This window comes from Protomyctophum parallelum (genome assembly GCF_964188405.1).
Source record: "Protomyctophum parallelum genome assembly, chromosome: 18".
In the NCBI taxonomy this organism is placed as follows: Eukaryota; Metazoa; Chordata; class Actinopteri; order Myctophiformes; family Myctophidae; genus Protomyctophum; species Protomyctophum parallelum.
In genome coordinates, this window is record NC_139716.1 from 32,781,854 (window position 1) to 32,808,970 (window position 27,117).

The 27,117-nt window shown below is 41.8% G+C and overlaps 4 protein-coding genes across 5 annotated transcripts; all 4 read left to right on the forward strand.

The window, feature by feature from the left end:
• Positions 1-2,823: 2,823 nt before the first annotated feature.
• Positions 2,824-5,603, forward strand: LOC310876094 (HLA class II histocompatibility antigen, DP alpha 1 chain-like; the record flags this gene model as incomplete). Its single annotated transcript, XM_083789540.1, has 4 exons — positions 2,824-2,860; positions 3,474-3,574; positions 4,250-4,430; positions 5,202-5,603. The coding sequence occupies 4 exons, from the start codon at positions 2,824-2,826 to the stop codon at positions 5,348-5,350; spliced, it is 468 nt and encodes a 155-aa protein (XP_083645666.1). The 3' UTR covers positions 5,351-5,603.
• Positions 5,604-6,482: 879 nt separating this feature from the next.
• Positions 6,483-10,715, forward strand: LOC310875371 (rano class II histocompatibility antigen, A beta chain-like). 2 transcript variants are annotated; one of them, XM_083788577.1, is made up of 6 exons: positions 6,483-6,615; positions 7,794-8,063; positions 8,637-8,921; positions 10,011-10,118; positions 10,286-10,315; positions 10,440-10,715. In XM_083788577.1, exons 1-6 carry the CDS (start codon positions 6,555-6,557, stop codon positions 10,451-10,453), a joined length of 768 nt encoding a protein of 255 aa, XP_083644703.1. In that variant the 5' UTR covers positions 6,483-6,554; the 3' UTR covers positions 10,454-10,715. The 2 variants fall into 2 exon arrangements, with proteins under 2 accessions (XP_083644703.1, XP_083644704.1); XM_083788578.1 differs by having other exon boundaries at positions 6,558-6,611.
• Positions 10,716-15,542: 4,827 nt separating this feature from the next.
• LOC310876095 (HLA class II histocompatibility antigen, DP alpha 1 chain-like) lies at positions 15,543-17,789 on the forward strand (the record flags this gene model as incomplete). The annotated part of the gene is made up of 3 exons (XM_083789541.1): positions 15,543-15,554; positions 15,725-15,938; positions 17,332-17,789. 3 exons carry the CDS (start codon positions 15,543-15,545, stop codon positions 17,478-17,480), a joined length of 375 nt encoding a protein of 124 aa, XP_083645667.1. The 3' UTR covers positions 17,481-17,789.
• Positions 17,790-18,929: 1,140 nt separating this feature from the next.
• On the forward strand, positions 18,930-25,877 carry LOC310876096 (rano class II histocompatibility antigen, A beta chain-like; the record flags this gene model as incomplete). Its single annotated transcript, XM_083789542.1, has 6 exons — positions 18,930-18,972; positions 23,643-23,912; positions 24,500-24,784; positions 25,355-25,462; positions 25,653-25,682; positions 25,807-25,877. The coding sequence occupies 6 exons, from the start codon at positions 18,930-18,932 to the stop codon at positions 25,818-25,820; spliced, it is 750 nt and encodes a 249-aa protein (XP_083645668.1). The 3' UTR covers positions 25,821-25,877.
• Positions 25,878-27,117: the final 1,240 nt, after the last annotated feature.

Sequence of the window (27,117 nt, forward strand, 5' to 3'; positions counted from 1 at the left end):
AGATAAGGAGATGGACCCCTGTGGACCCCTGTGGTGTTAAATGCACTCGTCTTCCTTATAAGCTTTATAGTCTTCGATATTATTCTAAAAGTCTCCATCTGTTCTTCACCTGGTTGGCAGTAGGCCTATAATATAGAACAGCTGAAACATTACTATAACATCATCATTTTACATAATTGTGTTAATTCCATTCATCCATTCATGCTGTTTCACATTAGGACTTGGTCATACAAACATTTTCAGTGGTGATTTAGATTTTGTTTTAAATTAATCCATGAACGCAAATCATTACGGTAAAACCTGTCAGCAACAATGTGGATTGTTTGTTTATTATCAAATACAAAAATATTTCGGAAATGATACACAATGACAAGGTCAATAAAAATGTGAAGGAGAAAGCCTAAAAACCCTCCAGGGGCTTGCAAGTGGCTTCTCCAGGCATGTTTACACATTCATAGTTGTTTTTGTTTGTTTAAAGAAAAAACAATCATTGAACATGCAGATCTTAAACATAAGAATACAGATAAAATACAGGGACAGTGAGGACGGAAATGTACTGTATAACAAGAAAAAAAAGCACAATAGACAGAAGTCAGACAATAAAACCGCTATAGGAGAACATTGAGTACACCAGGTTAATTCAGCAGACCGTATGGGAAGTACTTGGTGGTAATAGGAGAAGTGATTTTAGAACCTTCTTGAATTGATGAAAAGACAATTGCCATAGATAAAGGTATGACTTCCTCCACGGGTGGGGGGGGGGGGGGGGGGGTGAGTAAAGACAACACAAAGTGCTGTTGACTCCAGTGTGTCTCTGATGACTGCAGTGTGCCACTGTGCCACCTTACTGCAGAGAGAGATGAAGAATCCTACCGCCACCATCCTCCTCTTCATCTCACTGACTTTCACAATCTGCTACGCCACTTCTGAAAGTAAGAATCTTGCCACGATTTAACCCATTTAGACCTGAGATCAGATTAAAAAAATTTCTTCTACATCCTGAGAGTTTTATGTTTCTATGTCAGTCTTTCTTCGATTTTTCAAAAATAGCAGACCTACAAGCTCGTAGCGCGCTATGATCTTGTAGATCTGCTATTTTTCAATAGCTAAAGTATAATGTAATGCTAACACCAAAAGGGGTTCCCGCCCAAAATGGGTAATGATGATGATGATAATAATAATAATAATAATAAAACGTTGGCAAATATGTTTATATAAAAGGCAGGTTAAGCAATGCCAATGACAGGGGTTGGTAGTAACACATGTCGTTGCAAAAGAGTAATTTTAATTACATACATTTCACTTTAACAAGAAATATGTGTAGCCTGTAAACTAAAGCCATGTAAAGGCGTTAAAGCTATCATTTTTCAAATGATCTGGCTATATTCCAATTTGTTACCAATGAAAGCATGGTGTGCCTTGGTGACCCCTTGTGGCAAAATGTGCTATCTCCCAGAAGACAGAACTTTAAAGATTCTGGTAATCTTTGTCCAAACCATTCTTCAAGTTTCCTCAGTAGGCTACCTCTTTTCCAAAAAGACAATCCCAAAAAGCATGTAACATTTTACCTTTACATTTCCAACATCCATTGTCTTCTAAGTTCTACCATGCCCATCCTAAACAGCTTTAACATGAGTATAGTAGAATATTTGATTTTATAATGGTAAATCTGCTTCTAATATCCCTAGTGCCTAGTGAATTATATTTTTATTATATTTTCAGTCTTCCCACTTTGTAATTCCATTATACTTTTGTAAAATATTGAGGCAGAGGCACACATTGTATGTGGCAAGTCAAACAAAGATTTTTAACATATTTGATTCCTCTATACCCCATGTATGTTAAGGTTGAACACATTTCCCGCACTACTCTAGCCTGGCTCCAGCCCTGAATCACTAGCCATAGCAATGTGTAGTAGTGTCAGGCTAACAATAGTTGAAGATATTTCCAAAATTCACCCCAGACCTCCCCGTCAGATTAAATTGATTCCCCAACTCCTGATATGACTTAAAATGTGCATCCCTGTATAAATCATCAATCACAAAGATGACATGTGACCGTTTCTCACTGAACCACTGAAGTCATTTTCTTTTTCATGTAATATGAAAGCAGTGAATCATGGTTTCAAATTGACATATTGGTTGTTCAGTTTGACCCACCAGTTTTGGAGATATGGCTTATAGAGTAATGTCTTGCAGAAAACAACGAGTTGAGAAAACAGGCTTGAAAAGTTCACTTCTGTGCAGTGTTGGGCAATATTACTTAGGAGAGTAATATGTTACTTATTACTTATTACTCCTTAGAAAAAGTAATAATATTACATTACATTTTTTGTTCTTGCTCCAACAAAACACAGTGCTACGATGACATCATGCCCTTGCCCTAGTACACATGGTAAAGGAATCATTGTCATGTCAAACATGTGTCTGTTAAAATTAATATAGAATCAAGAAACTAAAACAATGTCTGAGTTGACATGGAAATGAGCCCAGAAATGTTTTATAGTGAAATTCCCCTTTAATGACCAACCATGGAACTTATCAATGTATACATTATCTACTAATTAATGTAACATTGTTTTATTGATTTTTTCCAGTTATCCACGATGTTCAGTATTTGGTGGGCTGCTTTGTGAACCGCACTGAGATAGAGTTGACCGTTGACGGCGACGAGACATTTTACGTGGACTTCCAGAGAGGAGAGGTCGTGTTCACCTTTCCTCCATTCATTAGCACCCAACTGGTACCCATCTTTTATGACAATCACCACATGTTTGTCAATGCTGGGAAGAACAAGAGAGTGTGTCATGTTGTTCTGTCAGCGATGACAGACATGGAGAAGAATCCACCCGAAGAACAAGGTATAAAGCAGGGGTTCTTTTTTGGCTGGGGACCCCGGAAATGTAAACTCTTAATTTCCATTTTCCGATCATTCAGTTGCCCAAAAAATAAAATAAATGGCCCCCAAGGGGTTGCGACCCCCAGGTTGAGAACCCCCGGGGTAAAGGACAAAATTGAAAATACACTTTCTTTCCTTGGACAAGATCTATTTGCTTGGTTGTTTGTTTTCAGTAGTTGATTTAGTAAGTACATTTTTAACTCGGCTTCCGATTATTAGTCGAATTAATTATGCATACACACATGCACACACACACGCGCGCGCACACGCACTCGATACAATTGGTATCCCGACCTGACATACTTTTGTTTACCAAAGAGCAGGGGTGGAAAAAGTATTCACATTTGTTACTTAAAAGTACCAAAAGTAGAAAGTACTCATTATGCAGAATATCCCATTTCACGAGTTCAAAATGTTAAAATGAACACTCTAGAAATGCTTACTATCAGAATATTAACACTTGTTTTGTGTTTTTACCAAAAAAGTCACTATACCTACTGCACATGTACATTTTGGGACTCGTTTCTGCCATAGAGTTATAATAATAATAACTCTATGGTTTCTGCACCCAACAGAAGCTCCTGACAGTTTCCTGTACGCATCAGAGGAGGTGGAGCTGGGGGTGGAGAACACACTCATCTGCTACGTCAGACACTTCTACCCTCCGTCCCTCCAGGTCAGTACCCAACCCAAGTTCCTACTCCTAGTTCAAATATGACCTCAACTCCAAGTTGAAATTTCATTTAGAATTAAAACCGGGAAAGCATTTTGCATTGGTTATAGAGCTACCAGTGCCCCGTTCGAGGGCACCGGAAGAGAGTTTCCCATTGTCATTGACATAGACGTTTCAGAAAGTATTTATTTAAAGACCATTAAGCCTCAGACAAAGTCAACTCGGATCATGACAATAAACAAAAAATAATTCTTTCTTTGTTTTTCTTATTTTTAATTATTTGTCCGGCCCCATTCTTTTTGTTTGTTGTCATGATTTGTCAGGAGCCGAGTTGGCTTTGTCCGAGGCTTTAAAGGTCTTTAAATAAATACTTTCTGAAACGTCTATGGAAAAATGAATGGGAAATGCTCCCGACATGTGTGGCAGGTTAAAACAAACACGTGGCTTCCGGCATGTGTGGCAGGTTAAAACGAACCCATGGCTTCCGACGTGCGTGGCAGATCAAATCTAAGCCGTGGCGGGTTAAAACTAACCTGTGGCTTCCGGTGACCGGTTATGTTTAGGGTTTGCGTTTTGGGGTAGGGGGTCGGACTATTGCCTGTCGCTCTGTTAGTACGTCTGACCAAAGTACTGAGGTGAAAGTATAAAAGTAAACGTACTTGTCCTCCACCACTGCAGGTCAGCTGGAGCAGGAACGGTGAGGCGGTGAGCGGAGCGTCTCTGAGCCGCTACTACCCTGATGAGGACGGAACCAGCTTCCACCAGTTATCCTCACTGGACTTCATTCCCCACGAGGGAGACGAGTACAGCTGCAGTGTGACGCACCCTGCCCTGGACCAGCCCACTGTCAGGTTCTGGGGTCAGTATACCCCCATAGAACATTTTGATTTAACAACCACGCCAAGGGTTCTAATGAAGTACTGTCACCGCATAAATACATGAACTGGAAGAAATACCAAAATCACGGCACTCCATCTTTAAAAATCTACAAGCTCCCAACGTGTTACAGTGTGTCACAACTTTATCCACAATTCCAGTATTAATGGTGGTACCATAGGAGAGAACAGCTAAACGTTGATCAAAATAACAATTATTCTACATTCTCTAATTGTGTAGACTTCTTGTAAATTAACTGATGCTTGATAACTGATGTTTAATAATAATTTAACTCTTTCGTAAAATGAAATGATTTTATGTTCTCAAGAGCTAAAGAGCTAATAAGCGTTCAAGACTGTGTAAAGAAATGGGAAACTGTCATCTAACCACATGCTTCAAAGACACGAAAAGCGTCCAATTGGTTACCAACTATGATTTAGTTGGGGACCACCTGGAACCCCCTCAAGGACCACTGGTAAAAAAGAAAAAAGAAAAACGCACCATGAACATTATACCCCAAAACGCTAAGACACAATGAATATTTAAATGTAACAGTAAATTATACTTTTGGATACCGTATAAGGGCACAGGGGAAATTCCACATTAAACAAGGAAATGGAAGTTTTAGGTAAAAAGTCTGTTACAACAACATTGTGGATAAAGGAGAACCATAGGGGTCATTGAAGGGGCTCCAGGTGTTCCCCAGCTAAAATCTTTGATAGTTTTGTTGTGTCTCTGGTGTCATTTGTTGCAGACTCAGAACCTGAGCAGGTGGTGAAGGCCAGTTCTGCAGCGGATGTGGTCTGTGCAGTGGGACTGACTCTGGGCACTCTGGCCGCAGCAGGGGGAATGTTCCTCCTGGTCAAGAGTGGCCGTGTGTGTCAACCATCAGAGGTGCTGTGATGTGGAGGAGGAACTTCGGAAGCTGTACGACGACTTTGAGCTTGTAGATCTGCTATTTTCAGAACACGACAACGGAGCATAAAATTGCACATTTACAGCATTGCGAAGAGAAATCCCAGCGGTCTGCATTACCCCCTATAAGGTTTTAGTTTGGACTTTTACTCTTTTGGAAAGTGCAGTTTTTCCCTCTACACTGAGATTGCCATATACTGTACGTGCAGCCAGATTACAGAAAATGCTAACACAAATACAATGCCCCCATGACAAGAAAGTGTTTTGACAATGATTCCTTTGTCACTTTGTCTGCTGTCTGCTGTCCACCACAGGGTGGTGCTGAAAAACAAAACCAGTCAGACACCATAAATGGAGGAATTACAGATGATCACATCTCTAAGTTAACATTAAATGTATTCATTGTTGTCAAAATGCTCAAAAGCTGGAATCCATCACTTTTCTGTCCTATACCCAGGATTCGAAATTTCGAATTTCGACCGCTCCGGGTGAACTATTGCAGGGGTTTTTATTTTTAATTATTTATTATTTTAATATGTTTATGCTTTTCGTTTCTTTCTTTCTCCATTGCTCTGTAAAGCACTTTGAGCTGCATTTCATGTCATGAAAGTTTTATTATTATTATTATTATACCAAGTATCACCTCAGAAAATATTTGGCTGTCCAAGTACCACCACAATAACTGACGATAATACAGAAGTGTAGACCTGCCCCATCCTATTCAGCTATTACCACAGGAAAATCGAATGTATTATTTGAATTGTTTTGTGCCAATCCTAAGCCAATAATGCTGCTGCTCTGACAAAACTGACTAATCAGCACAACTGATGATATTTCTAATGTGATTAATCCATTCTCAAATCGGCTAGGTGTGCTGTCATGCTCATTTCAGCATGGCTGGAGAGCCTATATTTTGGTCAGAAGAATTACCTGTAGTAATATAAATATTTCATTCCACTTTTGTCTTTTTTCCCCTTGTTTGGGAGACTCCTCTCCTCTGTGTACCAGTGGTTGGGAACATCTGAACTGTTGTCATCCAGTAGGTGTCCTCCCAACACTATAGGGTGTGAAATTTGTGAATGTCTCAAATCTTCTATTAATGGCTAGGTGTGCTGTCATGTCATGACCATAGTATGCCTCCCCATATAAAGTGCCAGTGACTGCAGAATGTTTCCTCATTCCTGGTTAAATCATGGCTGTGCTTAAATGGGTCTGCTCTGTTCTCTGGCTGCTCCTGTCTCTGACTGCAGTAGGTGAGTTGAGTGGAGAAGTGTTTATTTAAAAACAATGTGTGTGTGTGTTATACCGTAAGTGCGTTGTGTTCAGTTAGGCAGTGCATGCGTATTAGGCTGAATCTACATTTGAGACCAGAACAAAAGTTGGAAAACTCGTCTGTGCATCCTGTGTGCGGTATGTGCAATTAAAAAAAAGGGGGGATAACCCTGTTCAATGTTTGTCAATGTCAGGTCCGAGGACTACCCGTGGTCCAAAGGTAAGGTAACAACACCAGTTGTTAATTTTGTCGACTAAAACTATGACAAATGTATTTTTTCACAGACGAAAACTAAATAAAAACTAAGCTATGAGGACCAAATTGGGGTCCATGGCCTAATGCATATTGTTCTGGCAGCTTTTGATATTACTATTAGTAAGTAAACAACATCAGGAAGAAGCATGCAGGACTCAACCATCAGGATTCGAACTCCATTATTTTATTGTATAATATGTCATCACACCGGAGAGAGACTAGTGTCTCCCTCCAGAGCTTCCCTCAGCACTCCTTTTCACACATTGTTCCACACATTTTATACTTTCAGGAGTGTACAGAGATTCAGGAGTAACAAGAGATGGTCATGCCTTAAATGGACTCTATTCTATAGTTGACTCACACAGTTTGAAATAGGTTTACATGAGTCGGCAGTCTCTAATGAGTTTGTCAGTGAGGAACAGGTGGTATTTAGAGTGTTAAAGGACAACTTTCGTTTTTTTCAACCAAGGTTCATGTTTTAGGTTGTTATTAGAGAAAGCGCCTCCATTTATGAAGTGTGTAGTTAAAAGCATTCCGTTGAGAGTGAAGCAAAACCAGCGCTTCCCCTGCCCTCACCCATTCAGTCTAGCGTTAACCCGCCTCAGAGTATTCTGATGGTCTGGTGGAGGCTTTTTAGTGCATGTTCTAGAGTTTCATGTTTTAGTGCATGTATTTATTTAGCTTTGAGGGTTTGTGCACACACAAACATTGAAGACGAAAGTGATTGGCCGGAATGAGGTGGTGATATGATATAATATAATTTAATGAAGTAACTAATTTATTGATGTATGCGCTTTAATATTTAAAAAGGAAAACATCTGCAAGACTATAGTGTATACAAAAAGGAGAAGTGAGAACAAGTTGAAATCCAACCATTGAACATCACTGTCTGTCAACCTGCAGATGGTCTGTTCGGTCATGGCGTTGTGCACTGCCAGTTCTCTGCCAGAAACGGCAGTGATGCTCTGTACCTGGAGAGGTACTTCTTCAACAAGATGCTGATAGCGCAGTACAGCAGCGCCACGGGCAAGTTCACTGGCTACACGAAGGACACCATACGCCTTGCGGAGGCCGCTAACAAGAACACTGCCATCATGGAACAGCAGAGAAGAAATAGCAACAGCAGCTGTTTCAGCCGTGTATCTGCTGGGTATGATGCACTCAAAGTTACTGGTGGGTATATGAGCCGAGTACTGACATACAGCCAACTTAATGCATGGGCTTTAAGGGCTGTAGCCCTCGGCACAAAATGCAATGCAAAATACTGAAATACTGTCCGGGGGCAGCTGAAATATAATTTAATCAGTGCCGAAATGTGCCACCAGCACTCCTCACCTCGCTTATCTTTTATCTTATTATCAGCGAGGTCAAACAGTCAACTAAGATGTATTGGGTCAACTGTATTTTTGTTATTTTGTTTTCATATTTCACCCGAGGTTTGGCCAGGGGTCATCGCCATGCTTGGCTTGTGGTGGACATTTTGTCAAAATTGTATTTTTGCCATGTCATGGACATACAGAATGAGTAGACAAACGCATAAAGACATGCTCCTTATATGGCCAGTACAGAATTCATTCCATGTTGATCTGACTCCCCCATGCCAAAGCGCCAGCACTCGCCCAGCAGTCTGCCGTCAACACACCAGTAAGACTGCCCTCAGGCATCTTACACATCTTACTATGTGTGTGTGTGTGTGTGTGTGTGTGTGTGTGTGTGTGTGTGTGTGTGTGTGTGTGTGTCACCTAGTGCCGCCCAACGTCAGACTGAGGTCAGAAAGTCCAGACAGCAGCAGCAATCATTCTGGCCAGCTGGTGTGCAGCGTTCACCACTTCTACCCCAAAACCATCCGAGTCACATGGCTGAGGAACGGACAGGAAGTGACCTCGCACGTGAGCTTCACGGAAGTACTGCCCGATAAGAACTGGTTGTACCACACTCACGCTTACCTGGAGTTCACGCCCGTATTTGGAGAAAAGATCACCTGTAAGGTAGAGCACGCCAGCCTCCGGAAGCCCATGTTAAATGACTGGGGTAATTATTATTATTAATAATAATAATAACTAGAAATGCACTCTGTCGAGGTGCCAACTTAGTACTGCTACTAACTAATGTACATATATTACAACTGCTGTTCTAAATCCTTTAGACCTTTATAGATCCTACTTCTGGCCGTAGAGGGTGCCACAAAGTGAAGTTACACCGTTTTCATACTGTACACATGCTATCTTTCCAACTTCCTCACATGTTCACAACCTATGGCTTACAGACAGTGCACAGCCTTGGCTAGGCAACCCAGCCTGGCGGAGATACTGTATGCACTTAGAAGAAGCACTTTTCTAGTCTTGATATTAGTCACATTGTACATAATGTAGAATTAACTGTATAATGTAATGTTATATAATAACATGCAGTTTGCTCAAACATCGTATGTAAGCCAAAGCGTGTATATCTTGTGTGATTGATGTTTGCAAATCACAAACAGATGTGGTCTGAAATGTTAGTTGTGAAGTAAATATTCTTACTTCTAGTACACTATCTAACTTGACTAAAATAGACAAAATAAGGACGAAGAGTCTGCATCAAAAACTCAGACGGTCGGACCAGGAAAACACGCAGGCAGAGAGAGGTGAACTGAAGATCCATCGATGTATTTATTTGCAGTAAGTCAGACAAAGACAGAGGGCTTTCCGCGGCCCTTGAGTTGAGCCGCGGAGCCCTAGAGCTGACCGTCCGGGCAGGCTGCCCCCACCAACTTAACTCAACATTGTATTTACAGCCATATATATGTGGTCTACAACAGACGGTATTTTTACATACGAATGTCATTGAGGTGCAGATAGAGTGACGTATGAGACTGGCCTCTTGGTGGAAACAATAGAGCATGCTAATTCCTGTCACACCTATGGCCGAGCCAGCTACTTACTATGCAGGATGGCTAGACCCTGCTTTTGAATGACAAAGGCAGGCCTTGCATAGACCAGAGTGACTGCAGACTTTAAGACAGACAGAACACCTTTGTACAAGAACATTTGGTTATAGAATGACGAATTATTGAGGCCATATACGACAGTTGTTTATTGACTGTGTTGTTGTTGTTGTCGTCGTCGTCAAATCCTACAGGTATGACTGAGTCCCAGAAGGTTAAGATAGGGATGGGAACAGCTGGCCTGCTAGCGGGACTGATGGTTCTCATTGCTGGATTTATCTGCTACAAGAGGAACACGTCTGGTGAGACTATGAACACAAAGAAAGAAAGAAAGAAAATAAACTAATATGAATTTGAATGAGTCCTTTGTCATGAGTAGAATAATTTAGCATACAGTTGTAATTCAAAAAGTTATCTGTGTTATAACTTTAAGCTACATCTCTGAACTTTTCACGTTAACTTTCCACAGCTGGACTGGTGGAGGTGCCACTAAATGAAGGTACGTACATTACTGTAGGCTTTATCTTCAGACATTACATTTAACCACATGAACCCCCAGTGTCCAGATCTACAAGCTTTAGTGGTTGCTTTCACCTCTCTACCTGTCTCTGTGTGTGTTACAGCATATCGTCAATGATATCGACGAGACACCTGCCGTTCCAGTGATGTTCACCTTCACCAGGCTTTCAAACCACATACATTTTTGACATTGTTTGTTTTTGTAATCTAACTTGTGATTTAACAGTGAAACGTGACTGTGTAATAACTCTCCGTACTTTGCACTACACTTTCTTTAACTGACATTCTTGCCTTGTGTTGAGAGGCGTATTTACAATAGAGCCGGTTCCGGCGAGCCGCCCGCGTCCGAAACGGTCGAGAAATGACAGAGTTACCGTGTGGGAGTCCCCCGGAACATCCAGACCCCCAGGAATGCGCCCAGGGGGGGGGGCGTGGCTGGTTCCGGCGAGCCGTCCCACGTCCGAAACGGTTGAGAAATGACAGAGTTACCATGTGGGGGTCCCTGTACTGTACTGTACTGTACTGTACTGTACTGTACTGTACTGTACTGTACTGTACTGTACTGTACTGTACTGTACTGTACTGTACTGTACTGTACTGTACTGTACTGTACTGTACTGTACTGATATACACCTGAAATCTTCATATATACAGTTAATATGTATGTGTGTGTTAGGCTGCACAACAGTGACACTTGGTGTTGAAAACCAACCAAATGTAATTTCCGTGCCCGGTGTGGGGGCCTGAGTGCACCATCACCTGTACTCACCTGTATCTCTTTGAAAACCTGTTTATTGTTTCTGATAGTGCAACCTCAAAATGCATTTGAAAAGTCGGCTGCAAATGAAGTTAGTACAGCCTGACAACGCGAGCAAAGTGTCATTTCCAATCGCAGACCTCCCGCGGGGGGTCCGCATATGTTTGCCTCCCTAAAATGTCATTCCTGCATACGCCACTGCTTGTGTGTATTGTTTATTGAGTGTTTTAGGTTGTTGTATCATGTTTAAATTGTATTGGAGCTTCCGAGCGTACGTATTCACATAAAGTATGTGTCATGGTCTGCATACCATGTCTCCCTGTCAGCCACTCCCACTCTCCATTCCTACCCTCAGTCATTGTCACACACCTGTTCCCACTCCATCCCCAGCCCAGCAGGGCCATGCCCACAATACAAACCTGTGAACACTTCCACAATCAACCTGCTCACTATAAGACTGGACTCATGCCACACTCACACTGTCAGAACATAATCCATTGTCAGGTGCTCCATGTTGGTGTTTTCCTGTGATCTACTGTACCTGGATTTTTCTCGTTCTCCTAAGGTTTTTGACTTCCTATGTTTTGTTCTTTTGGTTAGTTTGACCTTTTGGACTTCCTAGTTTCCCCTTTGTAGTTTTGAACAGTTTGCCTCTCCTGAGTTACTGCTTGCAAGTTGCATTTTTTACTTTGTTTGTAAGCTAAGATGGCTTCTGATTTAATACATTGTTTTTTATACTACTCTGCTCTGCATTTGGGTTCAGTCATTCTGCCACCGTGACAGTATGTACCTAAACAGGGTGCTTAGTACCTTTACGATAATGTCGTAGATGATGTGACATTTGTGACATTCAGCTAAATATATCTGCCCGTGATTACTCACTCTACTCAGTTCCCAGCAGTGAGCAAAGATTATGCTCTCTATTGTAAATCCAGTCAGACCGGTTGTGAATCCAGGCTGACACTCGATCTTACCATCAAAGTAAAATCCTCAGTATTTGGTATACAAAAACTTAAGGATCTTAAGCAGAGCATAGAATCTGTGTAGATTTTTGCATTTAAAAAAAAAACAAGCTAAAGCTTCTTTTTTTTTTTTACTTTTAAACTTTTTTTTAGAAACTACTTAGATAAGGCGATGCCCCCTGTGGTGTTAAATGCACTCTTGAGTAAAGACAACACAAAGTGCTGTTGACTGCAGTGTGCCACTGTGCCACCTTACTGCAGAGAGAGATGAAGAATCCTACCGCCACCATCCTCCTCTTCATCTCACTGACTTTCACAATCTGCTACGCCACTTCTGAAAGTAAGAATCTTGCCACGATTTAACCCATTTAGACCTGAGATCAGATTAAAAAAATGTCTTCTACATCCTGAGAGTTTTATGTTTCTATGTCAGTCTTTCTTCGATTTTTCAAAAATAGCAGACCTACAAGCTCGTAGCGCGCTATGATCTTGTAGATCTGCTATTTTTCAATAGCTAAAGTATAATGTAATGCTAACACCAAAAGGGGTTCCCGCCCAAAATGGGTAATGATGATGATGATAATAATAATAATAATAAAACGTTGGCGAATATGTTTATATAAAAGGCAGGTTAAGCAATGCCAATGACAGGGGTTGGTAGTAACACATGTCGTTGCAAAAGAGTAATTTTAATTACATACATTTCACTTTAACAAGAAATATGTGTAGCCTGTAAAGCCATGTAAAGGCGTTAAAGCTATCATTTTTCAAATGATCTGGCTATATTCCAATTTGTTACCAATGAAAGCATGGTGTGCCTTGGTGACCCCTTGTGGCAAAATGTGCTATCTCCCAGAAGACAGAACTTTAAAGATTCTGGTAATCTTTGTCCAAACCATTCTTCAAGTTTCCTCGGCTACCTCTTTTCCAAAAAGACAATCCCAAAAAGCATGTAACATTTTACCTTTACATTTCCAACATCTATTGTCTTCTAAGTTCTACCATGCCCATCCTAAACAGCTTTAACATGAGTATAGTAGAATATTTGATTTTATAATGGTAAATCTGCTTCTAATATCCCTAGTGCCTAGTGAATTATATTTTTATTATATTTTCAGTCTTCCCACTTTGTAATTCCATTATACTTTTGTAAAATATTGAGGCAGAGGCACTTGTATGTGGCAATTCAAACAAAGATTTGATTCCTCTATACCCCATGTATGTTAAGGTTGAACACATTTCCCGCACTACTCTAGCCTGGCTCCAGCCCTGAATCACTAGCCATAGCAATGTGTAGTAGTGTCAGGCTAACAATAGTTGAAGATATTTCCAAAATTCACCCCAGATTAAATTGATTCCCCAACTCCTGATATGACTTAAAATGTGCATCCCTGTATAAATCATCAATCACAAAGATGACATGTGACCGTTTCTCACTGAACCACTGAAGTCATTTTCTTTTTCATGTAATATGAAAGCAGTGAATCATGGTTTCAAATTGACATATTGGTTGTTCAGTTTGACCCACCAGTTCTGGAGATATGGCTTATAGAGTAATGTCTTGCAGAAAACAACGAGTTGAGAAAACAGGCTTGAAAAGTTCACTTCTGTGCAGTGTTGGGCAATATTACTTAGGAGAGTAATATGTTACTTATTACTTATTACTGTAATAATATTACATTAAATTTTGTTCTTGCTCCAACAAAACACAGTGCTACGATGACATCATGCCCTTGCCCTAGTACACATGGTAAAGGAATCATTGTCATGTCAAACATGTGTCTGTTAAAATTAATATAGAATCAAGAAACTAAAACAATGTCTGAGTTGACATGGAAATGAGCCCAGAAATGTTTTATAGTGAAATTCCCCTTTAATGACCAACCATGGAACTTATCAATGTATACATTATCTACTAATTAATGTAACATTGTTTTATTGATTTTTTTTCCCAGTTATCCACGATGTTCAGTATTTGGTGGGCTGCTTTGTGAACAGCACTGAGATAGAGTTGACCGTTGACGGCGACGAGACATTTTACGTGGACTTCCAGAGAGGAGAGCTCGATCGTGTACACCTATCCTCCATTCATTAGCAGCATGGTACCCATCTTTTATGACAATCACCACATGTTTGTCAATGCTGGGAAGAACAAGAGAGTGTGTCATGATGTTCTGTCAGCGATGACAGACGTGGAGAAGAATCCACCCGAAGAACAAGGTATAAAGCAGGGGTTCTTTTTTGGCTGGGGACCCCGCAAATGTAAACTCTTAATTTCCATTTTCCAGTCATTCAGTTGCCCAAAAAATAAAATAAATTGCCCCCCAGGGGTCGCGACCCCCAGGGTAAAGGACAAAATACAGTTTCTTTGCTCTACTGTGGACATGTTCTATTTGTTTTCAGTAGTCGATTTAGTAAGTACATTTTTAACTCAGCTTCCGATTATTAGTCGAATTAATTATGCATGCACGCACTCGCACACTCGATACAATTGGTATCCCGACCTGACATATTTTTGTTTACCAAAGAGCAGGGGTGGAAAAAGTACCAAAAGTAGAAAGTACTCATTATGCAGAATATCCCATTTCACGAGTTCAAAATGTTAAAATTAACACTCCAGCAATGCTTACTATCAGAATATTAACACTTGTTTTGTGTTTTTACCAAAAAGGTCACTATATTTACTGCACATTTACATTTTGGGACCCGTTTCTGCACCCAACAGAAGCTCCTGACAGTTTCCTGTACGCATCAGAGGAGGTGGAGCTGGGGGTGGAGAACACACTCATCTGCTACGTCAGACACTTCTACCCTCCGGGCTGTATTTTGCGTGTCTTAAGTACCAGGTCTTATTCCCTAACTTGAGTAAACTAAAGACCTGGAGGCGTGATCAATGCCATTTGGCTATTCTGAGTGGCCAAAGAGCATTGATCACGCCTCCAGGTCTTTAGTTTACTCAAGTTAGGTAATAAGACCTGGTACCTAAGACACGCAAAATACAGCCCTAAATCTCTCCAGGTCAGTACCCAACCCAAGTACTCCTAGTTCAAATATGACCTCAACTCCAAGTTGAAATTTCATTTAGAATTAAAACCGGGAAAGCATTTTGCGTTGGTTATAGAGCTACCAGTGCCCCGTTCGAGGGCACCGGAAGAGAGTTTCCCATTGTCATTGACATAGACGTTTCAGAAAGTATTTATTTAAAGACCATTAAGCCTCAGACAAAGTCAACTCGGATCATGACAATAAACAAAAAAGAATTCTTTCTTTGTTTTTCTTATTTTTAATTATTTGTCCGGCCCCATTCTTTTTGTTTGTTGTCATGATGTGTCAGGAGCCGAGTTGGCTTTGTCCGAGGCTTTAAAGGTCTTTAAATAAATGCTTTCTGAAACGTCTATGGAAAAATGAATGGGAGATGCTCCCGACATGTGTGGCAGGTTAAAACAAACCCGTGGCTTCCGGCATGTGTGGCAGGTTAAAACGAACCCATGGCTTCCGATGTAGATCCGATGTAGATCCACGGCTTAGATCAAATCTAAGCCGTGGCGGGTTAAAACTAACCTGTGGCTTCCGGTGACCGGTTATGTTTAGGGTTTGCGTTTTGGGGTAGGGGGTCGGACTATTGCCTGTCGCTCTGTTAGTACGTCTGACCAAAGTACTGAGGTGAAAGTATAAAAGTAAACGTACTTGTCCTCCACCACTGCAGGTCAGCTGGAGCAGGAACGGTGAGGCGGTGAGCGGAGCGTCTCTGAGCCGCTACTACCCTGATGAGGACGGAACCTTCCACCAGTTATCCTCACTGGACTTCATTCCCCACGAGGGAGACGAGTACAGCTGCAGTGTGACGCACCCTGCCCTGGACCAGCCCACTGTCAGGTTCTGGGGTCAGTATACCCCCATAGAACATTTTGATTTAACAACCACGCCAAGAGTTCTAATGAAGTACTGTCACCGCATAAATACATGAACTGGAAGAAATACAAAAATCACGGCACTCCATCTTTAAAAATCTACAAGCTCCCAACGTGTTACAGTGTGTCACAACTTTATCCACAATTCCAGTATTAATGGTGGTACCATAGGAGAGAACAGCTAAACGTTGATCAAAATAACAATTATTCTACATTCTCTAATTGTGTAGACTTCTTGTAAATTAACTGATGCTTGATAACTGATGTTTAATAATAATTTAACTCTTTCGTAAAATGAAATGATTTTATGTTCTCAAGAGCTAAAGAGCTAATAAGCGTTCAAGACTGTGTAAAGAAATGGGAAACTGTCATCTAACCACATGCTTCAAAGACACGAAAAGCGTCCAATTCAGTCAGACAACTCAAGGAGGATGTAATATATATTTATTGAATATAAGATAATCAATGCAATATATTTATTATGGTTTGGCGATGTATTGGATCTGCTTTTAGGTACTCAGGTCAAGCGCATCAGTCCCAACCATAGGGACTCTGAATCCCCCGTACCTAAACAGTAGATCCAAAACGACAGGTGGTAGCTGGGGTGGAGGTGGGTGAGCACTTGTATACAGCAGCACGCAGTATACAGTATAGCAGCAGCAGCAGCAGAATTGAGTGCAGGATGTATGACAGCAGCACGCTGATACAACAGCAGTATAAGCAAGCAGAATGAGCGCAGGTTGTATGACAGCAGCACGCTGATACAACAGCAGTAAAGCAAGCAGAGTTGAGCGCAGGTTGTATGACAGCAGCACGCTGATACAACAGCAGTGTAAGCAAGCAAGAAGGCAGAGGAATGCAAACCTCTGGTTCAAGTAGCCGGTATGAGATGGGGTGAGCGTGTGATTGGCTGAGTGAATCATGTGGATGAGAGCTTGATGCTGCGGTGGCCCAATTAACGGCCGGCGCGCTGACTGAGGTTCCCTGACTGAACTTGCTCTGCGCATGTCTACGACAGGCGCAAATGCTCATTTGGTTACCAACTATGATTTAGTTGGGGACCACCTGGAACCCCCTCAAGGACCACTGGTAAAAAAGAAAAGAAAAATGCACCATGAACATTATACCCCAAAACTCTAAGACACAATGAATATTTAAATGTAACAGTAAATTATACTTTTGGATACCGTATAAGGGCACAGGGGAAATTCCACATTAAACAAGGAAGTGGAAGTTTTAGGTAAAAAGTCTGTTACAACAACATTGTGGATAAAGGAGAACCATAGGGGTCATTGAAGGGGCTCCAGGTGTTCCCCAGCTAAAATCTTTGATAGTTTTGTTTTGTCTCTGGTGTCATTTGTTGCAGACTCAGAACCTGAGCAGGTGGTGAAGGCCAGTTCTGCAGCGGATGTGGTCTGTGCAGTGGGACTGACTCTGGGCACTCTGGCCGCAGCAGGGGGAATGTTCCTCCTGGTCAAGAGTGGCCGTGTGTGTCAACCATCAGAGGTGCTGTGATGTGGAGGAGGAACTTCGGAAGCTGTACGACGACTTTGAGCTTGTAGATCTGCTATTTTCAGAACACGACAACGGAGCATAAAATTGCACATTTACAGCATTGCGAAGAGAAATCCCAGCGGTCTGCATTACCCCCTATAAGGTTTTAGTTTGGACTTTTACTCTTTTGGAAAGTGCAGTTTTTCCCTCTACACTGAGATTGCCATATACTGTACGTGCAGCCAGATTACAGAAAATGCTAACACAAATACAATGCCCCCATGACAAGAAAATGTTTTGACAACGATTCCTTTGTCACTTTGTCTGCTGTCTGCTGTCCACCACAGGGTGGTGCTGAAAAACAAAACCAGTCAGACACCATAAATGGAGGAATTACAGATGATCACATCTCTAAGTTAACATTAAATGTATTCATTGTCAAAATGCTCAAAAGCTGGAATCCATCACTTTTCTGTCCTATACCCAGGATTCGAAATTTCAAATTTCGACCGCTCCGGGTGAACTATTGCAGGGGTTTTTATTTTTAATTTATTTTAATATGTTTATGCTTTTCGTTTCTTTCTTTCTCCATTGCTCTGTAAAGCACTTTGAGCTGCATTTCATGTCATGAAAGTTTTATTATTATTATACCAAGTATCACCTCAGAAAATATTTGGCTGTCCATGTACCACCAAAATAACTGACGATAATACAGAAGTGTAGACCTGCCCCATCCTATTCAGCTATTACCACAGGAAAATCTAATGTATTATTTGAATTGTTTTGTGCCAATCCTAAGCCAATAATGCTGCTGCTCTGACAAAACTGACTAATCAGCACAACTGATGATATTTCTAATGTGATTAATCCATTCTCAAATCGGCTAGGTGTGCTGTCATGCTCATTTCAGCATGGCTGGAGAGCCTATATTTTGGTCAGAAGAATTACCTGTAGTAATATAAATATTTCATTCCACTTTTGTCTTTTTTCCCCTTGTTTGGGAGACTCCTCTCCTCTGTGTACCAGTGGTTGGGAACATCTGAACTGTTGTCATCCAGTAGGTGTCCTCCCAACACTATAGGGTGTGAAATTTGTGAATGTCTCAAATCTTCTATTAATGGCTAGGTGTGCTGTCATGTCATGACCATAGTATGCCTCCCCATATAAAGTGCCAGTGACTGCAGAATGTTTCCTCATTCCTGGTTAAATCATGGCTGTGCTTAAATGGGTCTGCTCTGTTCTCTGGCTGCTCCTGTCTCTGACTGCAGTAGGTGAGTTGAGTGGAGAAGTGTTTATTTAAAAACAATGTGTGTGTGTGTGTTATACCGTAAGTGCGTTGTGTTCAGTTAGGCAGTGCATGCGTATTAGGCTGAATCTACATTTGAGACCAGAACAAAAGTTGGAAAACTCGTCTGTGCATCCTGTGTGCGGTATGTGCAATAAAAAAAAAAGGGGGGATAACCCTGTTCAATGTTTGTCAATGTCAGGTCCGAGGACTACCCGTGGTCCAAAGGTAAGGTAACAACACCAGTTGTTAATTTTGTCGACTAAAACTATGACATGTATTTTTTTCACATACGAAAACTAAATAAAAACTAAGCTATGAGGACCAAATTGGGGTCCATGGCCTAATGCATATTGTTCTGGCAGCTTTTGATATTACTATTAGTAAGTAAACAACATCAGGAAGAAGCATGCAGGACTCAACCATCAGGATTCGAACTCCATTATTTTATTGTATAATATGTCATCACACCGGAGAGAGACTAGTGTCTCCCTCCAGAGCTTCCCTCAGCACTCCTTTTCACACATATGTCGTATATTTTAGATAAATGAACTAATTAATTAAGGTACTATTTTCACTAAAGTCAGTGAAATGTGGTTAAAAGCTCAAAACTTAGATCATCCAACCAAAAGGTCTTTTCACTTAGGCTCTGATTACATTTTCACATCTATTGTTCTGAAAACCTTTGAAGCTGCTCGGAGGTGTGAGTGAAACCAGACCCTATTGTCTGCCACAGAAACCTGTGTGACCATTTGCTACGTACAAACTAATCCTACAGGTTAAAACTCGATGATTCTATGAACAACAAATCTGTCAATAAGAGAATGATGAGAATCCATAACTATTAATAGTGAGTGTTTTACCTGTAACATTTCCTAACTACAAGTGTTTCCATTTTTATATACTTTTAAGGTATGATTAACCATGTTCATAAGTTGTTTACAGTTTACGTTTAAGTTTTGTTAAGTTTCATTATAACTATCTAAAGGTTATTGTCTCAGTTGAAACGGAACAGTCCTTTGTCCCAAGTCCCGCCTCTCTCCGACCGGAAAGAGTTTTATCATTGGTCAAAAAGTCAGGAAACGCCTGCCTTATGGTGGGGAGAGGTGGGACTAAGGACAGGATATAAACAAAGACTGTAACTAATTTCGGGGTCCTGGATCCGGTTAAACTCATTTCGGCTAGAGTTGTACTGTGTGTTGCGTAATCCAGAGAACCACGGAGGATTTCCTTTGTTCTCATCGTTTTGCCTTGACTGTTGGACTGCTTTTTTTTTTTTTTTAAACACTTTATTTTTATTTTTATTGATGAATAAATGAAAAAACATGTGTACATTTTGTTGTATCCGACATGTAAATATCCCCCCCCCCCCCCCCCCCCAATCAAGGTCAAAACAAGACAAATAAAACAAAGACAGACAGTACAAGACAGTAAAAGTAATTAGTAAACTAGTTTTGAAAGTACTAATGAACATAGTAATACATTATAGAAGAAAAAAAGAAATAAAATAAACAGCATTTTCCATCAGGGTATGGTATCTAGGTTACATACGTTGTATCCATCTTTCAGTTTAGATAGTAAATTGCTCTATATCCAACTGTCTACTTACTGAGGGCCTCCAACCAGAGGTCGCCCAATGTCAGGTTTAGTGTGAGGTATCAGATTGTACAAGGGAATATGGGTTTAAGTGAAAGGTATACTTTCTACAAACTCTATGAAAGGGGTCCAAGTCATAATGAATCTATCTTTAGAACCACTACGGTTGTACCTTAGTTTCTCTAGGGGAATCATGGAGAGGACCTCTTTGACCCACTGTTTGAACGAGGGAGGTTTCCCCGACTTCCATTGTCGAAGTATCAATCTACGAGCCAAAAGCGTTGTGAATGCCACAGCGTTTGCCTGGAGACCCGTGAGCCGTTCCTCGATTGGAGACACCCCAAAAACAGCAATCACCGGGCATGGGTCCACCGTTCCACCACATACAAACGACACCGCCTCGAAAATTTTCTCCCAAAACCTGACTAGTGATTGGCATGACCAAAACATATGACCCAGCGTGGCAGGCTTGTGCTGGCATCTCGGACAGCCAGCATCAAAACCAGGGTAAATCTTGGCTAGTTTTTCATTAGAGTAGTGGAGCCTATGTACAACCTTGAATTGGATGAGGCCATGTCTTATACACAAGGAGGTGGTGTGAATTCTACTTAGACAGTTAAGCCAAGACTCGTCCGATAACGTGATGTCCAGATCTGTTTCCCAAGCCAATTTAGTGTTATCAAATGAAGGGGGTTTGATATTTTGTAGTACTTCGTACATTTTTGATATATTCTTTTTCCTCAAGGGATGGAGTTCAAGTATTGTGTTTATAGCAGTCTTAGACGGCGGGGAAGTGTTTTTGAGCGAAACTGCGCACCTGCAGGTAACTAAAGAAATGGTTATTCGGGATGTCATTGTCTTGTTTCAGGAATTCAAACGAGGCAAATGAGCCCTCAGTGAAGAGATCTGTGCCAAACCTTAAAGGCTGCGTCGTTCTGTGATGGGGGGAATAGGTGGTTACCAACCAATGGGAGGAGTGTGTTTTGTTGGACTGCTTTTTAATACAAATAAAGCTGCCGCTTTGTAACCTAATAAATTGCTGTACGAGTTCCAATCTGGTTTCAGAACATCCCACTCCACTGACACATGCCTCCTCTATTTGAGCGATCACATCAAACACGAGGTGGATGCTGGAAAATACTGCGGCATGGTCATGCTGGACCTCCAAAAGGCTTTTGACACTGTGAACCACTCCATACTGGTTAACAAGCTTAAAGCTATTGGTTTTGAATGATAGCACATCAGTGAGCTGGATGCAATCCTACCTGGAGGGGAGAGAACAGATGGTGGAGGTGAACGGAACACTGTCCCCTCCCCTCCCAGTGAGCTGTGGCGTCCCACAAGGAAGCATACTAGGGCCTTTACTGTTCCTAATTTATGTTAACGACATGACTTCAGCTTGTGACTGCAACTTGTTCCTGTTCGCAGATGACTCAGCACTGCTGGTCTCGGACAGGAACAAACTGCAGGTTGAAAAGACCCTCAGCTCTGAACTTGGTAGAATCTGCACCTGGCTCGCTGATAACAAACTATCCTTACACCTGGGAAAAACTGAATCCATCCTCTTCGGATCAAATAGTAAACTCAGCAAGGCAGATGGCTTCTTGGTTAGAGTGGGTGACAATATTATCACACGAAAAGATGAAATTACCTATCTAGGTTCCATCCTGGAGGCCAATCTTTCCGGTGATAAAATGGCCACCAACGTAATCAAAAAAGTCAATCAAAGAACAAGATTCCTTTACAGGATCTCCTCACTGGTCAGCAAAAACACCTTGAAGACCTTAACAGGAGCCCTCGTACAAGGTTTCTTTGACTATGCATCCACCTCTTGGTACCACAGCACCTCAAAGGCCCTTAAAACAAGGCTCCAGACCTCCCAAAACAAACTGGTCAGGCTCCTACTTGGCCTCACCCACCTCACCCACCTCACCCCTGCCCACTTTGACAGGCTGGGATGGCTTAGGGTCGACGACAGAGTACAGCATCTTGCAATGGGTCTGGTCCACAAGATTCGATACACCACCAAGATACCCATGTACCTGTCTAAATACTTCCTTAATGTAAACGAAGTCCACACCCACAACACCAGAGGGAGTGCAACAAACCATGTACAACCCAGATTCGGCACAAACAAGGGACTACATTCTTTTCGCTCCTATGCCACCAAAATGTGGAACGCCCTACCAACAGTCATTAAGACATGTGAATCCCTTGACTCCTTCAAAACCGCTCTCAAAGGGCACCTACGGATGGCTGCAATTCGAAACTGGCCTCTGTAAAATCTGAACCCCCCCCACCCCCCCCCCCCCCACCCCCCATTTTCCCTCACTGTATATTGTATCTTTTCCCTTTTTTGCTTCCCATATGATGAATTCCTGTTCTGTACTTTAGCTACATAGAAATGTCTATTTGTATGTCTCTAAATGTCTGTATGTCTTTAAATGTTTCGATGAATTGAACAATGTGGACCCTGTTGTAAACAAGTGTAATGCTTAATTGGGTCGTCCACTCACAGTTGACAGTCTTTGTATTGAGTTTGTGCTTAAAATGTACTGTAAATTCTACAAACTGTTAATAAATATTTCAATCAATCAATCAATCAAACCTCATCACATCGATATCCTGGGGTCTTCTTTCTTCACCGCCGCACGCCGAAAATATACCACACATATTTTATACTTTCAGGAGTGTACAGAGTTTCAGGAGTAACAAGAGATGGTCATGCCTTAAATGGACTCTATTCTATAGTTGACTCACACAGTTTGAAATAGGTTTACATGAGTCGGCAGTCTCTAATGAGTTTGTCAGTGAGGAACAGGTGGAAATTAGAGTGTTAATGGACAACTTTAGTTTTTTTCAACCAAGGTTCATGTTTTAGGTTGTTATTAGAGAAAGCGCCTCCATTTATGAAGTGCGTAGTTAAAAGCATTCCATTGAGAGTGAAGCAAAACCAGCGCTTCCCCTGCCCTCACCCATTCAGTCTAGCGTTAACCCGCCTCAGAGTATTCTGATGGTCTGGTGGAGGCTTTTTAGTGCATGTTCTAGAGTTTCATGTTTTAGTGCATGTATTTATTTAGCTTTGAGGGTTTGTGCACACACAAACATTGAAGACGAAAGTGATTGGCCGGAATGAGGTGGTGATATGATATAATATAATTTAATTAAGTAACTAATTTATTGATGTATGCGCTTTAATATTTAAAAAGGAAAACATCTGCAAGACTATAGTGTATACAAAAAGGAGAAGTGAGAACAAGTTGAAATCCAACCTTTGAACATCACTGTCTGTCAACCTGCAGATGGTCTGTTCACTCATGGCGTTCTGCACTGCCAATTCTCTGCCAGAAACGGCAGTGATGCTCTGTACCTGGAGAGGTACTTCTTCAACAAGATGCTGATAGCGCAGTACAGCAGCGCCACGGGCAAGTTCACTGGCTACACGAAGGAAACCATACGCCTTGCGGAGGCCGCTAACAAGAACACTGCCAGAATGGAACAGTGGAGAAGAAATAGCAACAGCAGCTGTTTCCGCCGTGTATCTGCTTTGTATGATGCAGTCAAAGTTACTGGTGGGTATATGAGCCGAGTACTGACATACAGCCAACTTAATGCATGGGCTTTAAGGGCTGTAGCCCTCGGCACAAAATGCAATGCAAAATACTGAAATACTGTCCGGGGGCAGCTGAAATATCATTTAATCAGTGCCGAAATGTGCCACCAGAACTCCTCACCTCGCTTATCTTTTATCTTATTATCAGCGAGGTCAAACAGTCAACTAAGATGTATTGGGTCAACTGTATTTTTGTTATTTTGTTTTCATATTTCACCCGAGGTTTGGCCAGGGGTCATCGCCATGCTTGGCTTGTGGTGGACATTTTGTCAAAATTGTATTTTTGCCATGTCATGGACATACAGAATGAGTAGACAAACGCATAAAGACATGCTCCTTATATGGCCAGTACAGAATTCATTCCATGTTGATCTGACTCCCCCATGCCAAAGCGCCAGCACTCGCCCAGCAGTCTGCCGTCAACACACCAGTAAGACTGCCCTCAGGCATCTTACACATCTTACTGTGTGTGTGTGTGTGTGTGTGTGTGTGTGTGTGTGTGTGTGTGTGTGTGTGTGTGTGTGTGTGTGTGTGTGTGTCACCTAGTGCCGCCCAACGTCAGACTGAGGTCAGAAAGTCCAGACAGCAGCAGCAATCATTCTGGCCAGCTGGTGTGCAGCGTTCACCACTTCTACCCCAAAACCATCCGAGTCACATGGCTGAGGAACGGACAGGAAGTGACCTCGCACGTGAGCTTCACGGAAGTACTGCCCGATAAGAACTGGTTGTACCACACTCACGCTTACCTGGAGTTCACGCCCGTATTTGGAGAAAAGATCACCTGTAAGGTAGAGCACGCCAGCCTCCGGAAGCCCATGTTAAATGACTGGGGTAATTATTATTATTAATAATAATAACTAGAAATGCACTCTGTCGAGGTGCCAACTTGCGCCTTGCACACAAGCAGGCATGGCCTGCTTGTGTGCAAGCAGAGTGTACAAGTACTGCTACTAACTAATGTACGTATATTACAACTGCTGTTCTAAATCCTTTAGACCTTTATAGATCCTACTTCTGGCCGTAGAGGGTGCCACAAAGTGAAGTTACACCGTTTTCATACTGTACACATGCTATCTTTCCAACTTCACACATCTTGTTCACAACCTATGGCTTACAGACAGTGCCTTGGCTAGGCAACCCAGCCTGGCGGAGATACTGTATGCACTTAGAAGAAGCACTTTTCTAGTCTTGATATTAGTCGCATTGTACATAATGTAGAATTAACTGTATAATGTAATGTTATATAATAACATGCAGTTTGCTCAAACATAACCTGTCGTATGTAAGCCAAAGCGTGTATATCTTGTGTGATTGATGTTTGCAAATCACAAACAGATGTGGTCTGAAATGTTAGTTGTTTATTGACTGTGTTGTTGTTGTCGTCGTCGTCAAATCCTACAGGTATGACTGAGTCCCAGAAGGTTAAGATAGGGATGGGAACAGCTGGCCTGCTAGCGGGACTGATGGTTCTCATTGCTGGATTTATCTGCTACAAGAGGAACACGTCTGGTGAGACTATGAACACAAAGAAAGAAAGAAAGAAAATAAACTAATATGAATTTGAATCAGTTAGAATTCATAGATGAGCGTTCTCCTTTGTCATGAGTAGAATAATTTAGTATACAGTTGTAATTCAAAGAGTTATCTGTGTTATAACTTTAAGCTACATCTCTGAACTTTTCACGTTAACTTTCCACAGCTGGACTGGTGGAGGTGCCACTAAATGAAGGTACGTACATTACTGTAGGCTTTATCTTCAGACATTACATTTAACCACATGAAACCCCAGTGTCCAGATCTACAAGCTTTAGTGGTTGCTTTCACCTCTCTACCTGTCTCTGTGTGTGTTACAGCATATCGTCAATGATAGACGAGACACCTGCCGTTCCAGTGATGTTCACCTTCACCAGGCTTTCAAACCACACAAACGGTCGAGAAATGACAGAGTTACCGTGTGGGAGTCCCCCGGAACATCCAGACCCCCAGGAATGCGCCCAGGGGGGGGGGGGCGTGGCTGGTTCCGGCGAGCCGTCCCACGTCCGAAACGGTTGAGAAATGACAGAGTTACCATGTGGGGGTCCCTGTACTGTACTGTACTGTACTGTACTGTACTGTACTGTACTGTACTGTACTGTACTGTACTGTACTGTACTGTACTGTACTGTACTGTACTGTACTGTACTGTACTGTACTGTACTGATATACACCTGAAATCTTCATATATACAGTTAATATGTATGTGTGTGTTAGGCTGCACAACAGTGACACTTGGTGTTGAAAACCAACCAAATGTAATTTCCGTGCCCGGTGTGGGGGCCTGAGTGCACCATCACCTGTACTCGCCTGGCAGGAACAATCTCTTTGAAAACCTGTTTATTGTTTCTGATAGTGCAACCTCAAAATGCATTTGAAAAGTCGGCTGCAAATGAAGTTAGTTCAGCCTGACAACGCGAGCAAAGTGTCATTTCCAATCGCAGACCTCCCGCGGCGGGGGGTCCGCATATGTTTGCCTCCCTAAAATGTCATTCCTGCATACGCCACTGCTTGTGTGTATTGTTTATTGAGTGTTTTAGGTTGTTGTATCATGTTTAAATTGTATTGGAGCTTCCGAGCGTACGTATTCACATAAAGTATGTGTCATGGTCTGCATACCATGTCTCCCTGTCAGCCACTCCCACTCTCCATTCCTACCCTCAGTCATTGTCACACACCTGTTCCCACTCCATCCCCAGCCCAGCAGAGCCATGCCCACAATACAAACCTGTGAACACTTCCACAATCAACCTGCTCACTATAAGACTGGACTCATCCCACACTCACACTGTCAGAACATAATCCATTGTCAGGTGCTCCATGTTGGTGTTTTCCTGTGATCTACTGTACCTGGATTTTTCTCGTTCTCCTAAGGTTTTTGACTTCCTATGTTTTGTTCTTTTGGTTAGTTTGACCTTTTGGACTTCCTAGTTTCCCCTTTGTAGTTTTGAACAGTTTGGCTCTCCTGAGTTACTGCTTGCAAGTTGCATTTTTTACTTTGTTTGTAAGCTAAGATGGCTTCTGATTTAATAAATAGTTTTTTATACTACTCTGCTCTGCATTTGGGTTCAGTCATTCTGCCACCGTGACAGTATGTACCTAAACAGGGTGCTTAGTACCTTTACGATAAT

Excerpts from the sequence above, each read along its gene's own strand:
- LOC310875371 (XM_083788577.1), top strand. The coding sequence starts at position 6,555 with ATGGCTGTGCTTAAATGGGTCTGCTCTGTTCTCTGGCTGCTCCTGTCT. Across the intron at positions 6,616-7,793 it reads CCTGTCTCTGACTGCAGTAG|ATGGTCTGTTCGGTCATGGC; the intron begins GTGAGTTGAGTG and ends GTCAACCTGCAG. Across the intron at positions 10,119-10,285 it reads CTACAAGAGGAACACGTCTG|CTGGACTGGTGGAGGTGCCA; the intron begins GTGAGACTATGA and ends AACTTTCCACAG.